Source organism: Scyliorhinus canicula, chromosome 7 (assembly GCF_902713615.1).
Source record: "Scyliorhinus canicula chromosome 7, sScyCan1.1, whole genome shotgun sequence".
NCBI classification, from domain to species: domain Eukaryota; kingdom Metazoa; phylum Chordata; class Chondrichthyes; order Carcharhiniformes; family Scyliorhinidae; genus Scyliorhinus; species Scyliorhinus canicula.
Window position 1 is genome coordinate 125,540,725 of NC_052152.1, and position 6,000 is coordinate 125,546,724.

The window sequence follows — 6,000 nt, forward strand, 5'->3', positions numbered from 1 at the left end:
TCCATTCATAGAATTTACAGTGCAGAAGGAGGCCATTCGGCCCATCGAGTCTGCACTGGCTCTTGGAAAGAGCACCCCACCCAAGGTCAACACCTCCACCCTATCCCCATAACTCAGTAACCCCACCCAACATTCATCACATTCGTGACAAAGCATCGGCTATCACATTTACCCGTCAGCACCAAACGCAAAGTCTCCTTCTCAATCGTTGAATACTTTTTCTGGTGAGAATTCAATTTCTTTGAAAATAACCAACAGGCCACTCTAGCCCTTCGTTGTCATCTTGTAGAAGCACCGCACCTACGCCCACATCACTCGCATCAACAGCCACTTTGAATGGTTTGGTATAATTTGGGATGACTAACACAGGAGCAGTGGTTAACACAGCCTTCAGGCCGTCAAATGTCTGTTGACACAGTCCATCCGTGTACAGTCCACACTGTGCCCGATCCCCGTGTACAATCCACACTGTGCCCTATCCCCGTGTACAGTTTACACTCTGTACCTGCTCCCTGTGCACAGTTGTCACTGCAATGTCAATGCATTTTACCTGAGACCCAGGAGTCTGATTTGTTTTTTAATGTGCACAACATACTGCAATGTTCCTGGTGCAGACTGACCAAACAACACGCCCATGTATTACTGGTTTAGACGGCAAGGGTGTCTGCCCTGGGTTCTGTTGATGGCAACTTGTCCTGGATGGAGGGATAGGTATAGATAGTGTATAGTTAGCTGCCCAGTAGCACATACAGAGGGCAGGGGTCGAGGCTGTGGGTGTGGGAAGGCAGCGGGATGGGGTGGTTCAGTGGGAACTGGGGGGGGGGGCAGTGGGGATGGGAGTTTTCAGTGGCGACGGGGTGATCAGCGGGGACTGGGGCAGTGGGGACTGGGGGGCAGCGGGGACTGAGGGGCAGCGGGAACTGGGGGGCAGCGGGGACTGGGGAGCAGTGGGGACTGGGGAGCAGCGGGGACTGGGGAGCAGTGGGGACTGGGAAGCTGGGGGCAGCGGGGACTGGGGGGCAGCGGGGACTGGGGAGCAGCGGGGACTGGGGGGCAGTGGGGACTGGAACTGGGGGGCAGTGGGGACTGGGGGGGTTCAGCAGAGATTGGGGGGCAGCGGGGACTGGGGGCAGCGGGGACTGGGGGGGTTCAGCAGAGACTGGGGGGGGTAGCGGGGACTGGGGGTAGTGGGGACGGGGGGTTCAGCAGAGATTGGGGGGCAGCGGGGACTGGGGGGGTTCAGCAGAGACTGGGGGGGTAGTGGGGACTGGGGGGTTCAGCAGAGACTGGGGGGGTAGCGGGGACAGGGTGGCAGTGGGGATGGGAGGGTTTCAGCGTGGAAATGGTTGGCGAGGGGGACGGGGCGGTGGGTCAGGGGATGGGTGGGGGAATATATGCCATAGGATGTGCCATCACCGCAGAATAAATAAATACTAATGAGCTGGGTCTCGGACATCTCCGTCAACTCAACAGTTCTCTATTTCGGGTGTCTCTGCAGCCACTTCTCATTTCTATTGGAGTTTCTGATCCTTTGGATTTTGTGAACCAAACTAAAGTTTGTCTCCGACCCCATGCTCCCCATTTTGTTGGTGTCAGTTATCTGATGTGTCCTAGCCTCAGGGAAGCAGTGGGGCACTGGGCCTGTTGTGGCGAGGGAGGTAGGCAACGCACTGTGCACGGGGACTCTTTCTGCATCTTGGCTTGAACGGCTATTGGGGTGCTGCATGAGTGCATGTTTGCCGAGGCTCCTTTTCCAAACACCACTTCCTTGGGGCGAAGTACAGGTGGCTCCTTGGCCCAGGTCTTGAGCTGACTGGTTCCTGTCAGCTGGGAGTTGGAGCGATGCTGCTTTACGCTGGGGCAATGTGAGAAGTTTTGATACACATAAGGATGGCAGGTACCGTTACAATAAGGGTACTGTAACCAGCAGTGACTGCAGATACTCGCTGTACTGCAAACTGTGTCAAGTGACAGGTCCCCATGACTGTTCAGCAGCTTCTTAACCATCAGACCGTCTTTCCTGCCCCTCGCAGGATTTCTGACAGTGTTACAGCTTCTGGGGGCAGTGTTGCAGCGCAGACGGATAATCTTGTTTCTCTCTGTCTCCTCTGTCTTCAGTTGTAGCCACTCGAGTTTGAGCAGTCGTGCCACAAAGTTGTCCTAAAGGCTGGGCGGTAACAAGGCTTCTCGTGTTGTTGGCTATCAGAGACAGCTCTCGCAGATTCCAGTTGGCATACGGCTGTGGCAAAATGTCTGGGTAGCTAAAGTCCACGCAGTTCAAAGTCTGTGACAATGCCAACTCCATTGCGACTATCACATCAACTCGGAGCTTCAGATCTGGAGGGGTCGAGATAAAGGGAATTCTCTCAGAATCGGAAAGATTGCTCGCACTGTCCTCATTGCTGCCAGGTAGTGCTGGTGGCACATCAAAGTCCCAAAACAGTGTATTTATTGAAGGGTAGCAGCCAGAGTTATGGCAGGAGGTGCTGATGTTTTGTACTTGCTGTCTGCTGGATTTGTCCATATCCTGCACTGAGCAGCCTGGGGACTCAAGCGGAGCAACTGGTCTAAAGTCAGAAGGTGAGTCTCTGATCACAGTGGGGAAATGATTGAATCAATTTTAACAGGTTTAACTGTCATTTAGGATTGATGAGGACAGTCAGCTATTTGTTAAGAGATGATATTGTATGACTAAGTGGATTGAACTTCTTGCTGAATCAACAAGGAGAATTAATGAGGGCAGTGCAGTTGATGTTTCTGCAAGACTTGTGAGAATTTCTCACGTGGCAGACCGGTTGAAAAAATAAAAACAGGATCCAGAAGAATGTAACAAAGTGGGTACAATATTGGCTGGAAATAAAGGGTAGTTGTTTTTGCTGTTTCCAGTGGGATTCCGTGGGGCTCAGTATTCTGTTCCCTGCTTTTTGTCATATTCATTAATGTCTTGTCGAGGGAATGATAAGCAAGTTTTTAGATAATACAAAATTGGCCGTGCAGTTGATGATGAAGACGACAATTGTAGACTTTGGGAAGTTATCACTGGACTGGTCAGGTGGGCAGAAAAGTTGCAAATGGAATTCAACTCCGAGAATTGTGAGGTGATACATTTGGGACGGTCACACAAGGCGAAGAAATACACAATAAATGGGAGTACTGAGAGGTGTAGAGGAAGTGAGAGACCTTGAAGTGAGTATCAGTAGAACCCTGCAGGTAGCAGGTTGATAGGTGGTTAAGGCAAATGGAATCCTTTCATTTATTTGCCGAGGCAGAAAATATAAGAGCAGGGAGATTATGCTGGAACTATATAAAACATTAGCTTGGCCACAACTGAAAGGATATAATTGCATTGGGGTGGTTACAGAGGACATTAACGAGGATGTCGGCAGACTGGGAAATTGAAGCGGAGGAAATGTTTGATCAACCAGAAGACATAGGAGCAGAATTAGGCCACTTGGCCCATTGCGTCTGCTCTGCCATTCAATCATGGCTGATATGTTTCTCATCCCCATTCTCCTACCTTCTCCCCATAACTCCTGGTGCCCTTAATCATCAAGAACCTATCTATCTCTGACGTAAAGACACTAAGTGATTTGGCCTCCACAGCCTTCTGCGGCAAAGAGTTCTACAGATTCACCACCCTCTCTGGCTGAAGAAAATCCTCCTCATCTCTATTTTAAGGGATCATCCCTTCAGTCTGAGGCTGTGCCCTCAGGTTCTAGTTTTCCTACAATAATAATAATCTTTGTTACAAGTAGGCTTACATTAACACTGCAATGAAGTTACTGTGAAAAGCCCCTAGTCGCCACATTCCGGCACTTGTTTGGGTACACAGAGGGTGAATTCAGAATGTCCAAATGAGTTAACAGTACGTCTTTCGGGACTTATGGGAGGAAACCAGAGCACCCGGAAGAAACCCAGGCAGACACGGGGAGAACGTGCAGTCTCCGCACATACAGTGACCCAAACCGGGAATCGAACCTGGGACCCTGCCGCTGTGCAGCAACAGTGCTAACCGCTTTGCTACTGTGCCACTCATAGTGGAAACATTCTCTCCATGGCCACTCTATCCAGGCCTCTTAGTATCCTGTAAGTTTCAACAAGATCCGCCCTCAACCTGCTAAACTCCAATGAGTACAGACCCAGAGTCCTCAACCGTTCATATGACAAGCTCTTCATTCCAGGGATCATTCTTGTGAACCTCCTCTGGATCCTTTCCAAGGCCAGCACATCCTTCCTTCGATATGGGGCCCAAAACTGCCCAATATTCCAAATGAGATCGGACCAGAGCCTTCTATAGCCTCAGAAGTACATCCCCCGTCTTGTATTTTACACTTCCGACATGAATGCTAACATTGCATTTGTCTTCATCGAATTTACAGTGCAGAAGGAGGCTATTCGGCCCATCGAGTCTGCACTGGCTCTTGGAAAGAGTACCCTTCCCAACCACACACCTCCACCCTATCCCCATAACCCAGTAACCCCACCCAACACTAAGAGCAATTTTGGACACTAAGGGCAATTTAGCATGGCCAATCCACCTTACCTGCACATCTTTGGACTGTGGGAGGAAACCGGAGCACCCGGAGGAAACCCACGCAGACACGGGGAGAACGTGCTGACTCCGCACAGACAGTGACCCAAGCCGGAATCGAACCTGGGACCCTTGGAGCTGTGAAGCAATTATGCTAATCACTATGCTACCGTGCTTCCTAATTGCTGATTGAACCTGCATGTTAACCTTAAGAGAATCTTGAACTAGGACTCCTAAGTCCCTTTGTGCTTCTGATTTCCTAAGCTTTTTCCCATTTGGAAAATAGTCTATGCCTCCATTCTTCCCATCAAAGTGCATAATCTCACATTTTTCCACCTTGTATTCCATCTGCCACTTCTTTGCCCACTCTCCTAGCCTGTCCAAGTCCTTCTGCAACCCCCTGATTGGCTGGGATTGTTTTCCTTGGAGGCCGAGGGAAGATTTGACTGATGTCAGTGTAGACTCAATGGACTGACTACATTGTAGGGATTCCATGGATTCTAGGAGATGTATAAAATTGTGAGGGGTCTGGATAGAATGGATTAGACAGAATTGTTACAATGGATAGGCCATTCGACCTATCCTGTCTACACCAGCTCTCCAAATGGGCATCATGACTTACTGCCATTCCCTGCCTTTCCCCGAACCCCAGCACATTGTTTCCATTCAAATAATCACCCAATTCCCTCTTGAATGCCTTGATTGAACCTGCTTCCACCACATTCTCAGGCAGTGCATTCCAGACCCAAACCACTTGCTGTATGAAAACAATTTTTTTCTCACATCACGTTTGCTTCTTTGGCAAATCAGTTTAAATCTGTGACCTCTCATTCTTGATCCTTTTGCAAGTGGGAACAGTTTCTCCCAATCTACTCTGTCCAGCCCCCTCATGAATTTGAGCATCTCGATCCAATCTCCTCTCAGCCTCCTCTTCTCCAAGTAGAACAGTCCCAACCTCTCCAATCTGTCCTCATAACTGAAGTTTCTCATCCCTGGAACTATTCTTGTAAATCTCTTTTTCACTCTCTCCAATGCGTTCACATCCTTCCTATGGTGTGGCATCCAGAACTGTACACAATATTCCAGCTGAGGTCTAACTAGTGTCTTGCACAACTTCAGCAAAGCGTCTGGATTAAGGAAAGTTAGGGCCAATATAATAGGATTATACAAGTAATCCAAATCAGAATAGAGTTAATGCAAGTGTCATAAAGTTAAGGCATGGCAGTGCAGCTCAGCCGAGTGGAATGTGTGTCTTGTAATATGTGTGAAGACATGGGCACTACTGGTGACCTAGGTGACCACATGTGCAGGAAGTATGCCAGCTGCAAAAAACTGAGCTCCAGGTTTCAGGGCTCGAGCGGCGGCTGGAGTCACTGTGGCACATTCACGAGGCTGAGAGCTACGTGGACAGCACGTTCAGAGAGGTGGTCACACCACAGGTTAGGAGCCTGGAGGCAGAGAGGGAATGG

At 49.6% G+C, this 6,000-nt stretch overlaps 1 protein-coding gene across 1 annotated transcript; it reads right to left on the reverse strand.

Annotated features, from left to right (window-relative positions):
• Nucleotides 1-1,338: 1,338 nt before the first annotated feature.
• On the reverse strand, nt 1,339-3,519 carry LOC119969347. The gene is given in 2 exon segments (XM_038802875.1): nt 1,339-2,158; nt 2,160-3,519. Coding segments are annotated over 2 exon segments (927 nt in total). The 5' UTR covers nt 2,525-3,519; the 3' UTR covers nt 1,339-1,596.
• Between the last annotated feature and the right edge of the window lie 2,481 nt (nt 3,520-6,000).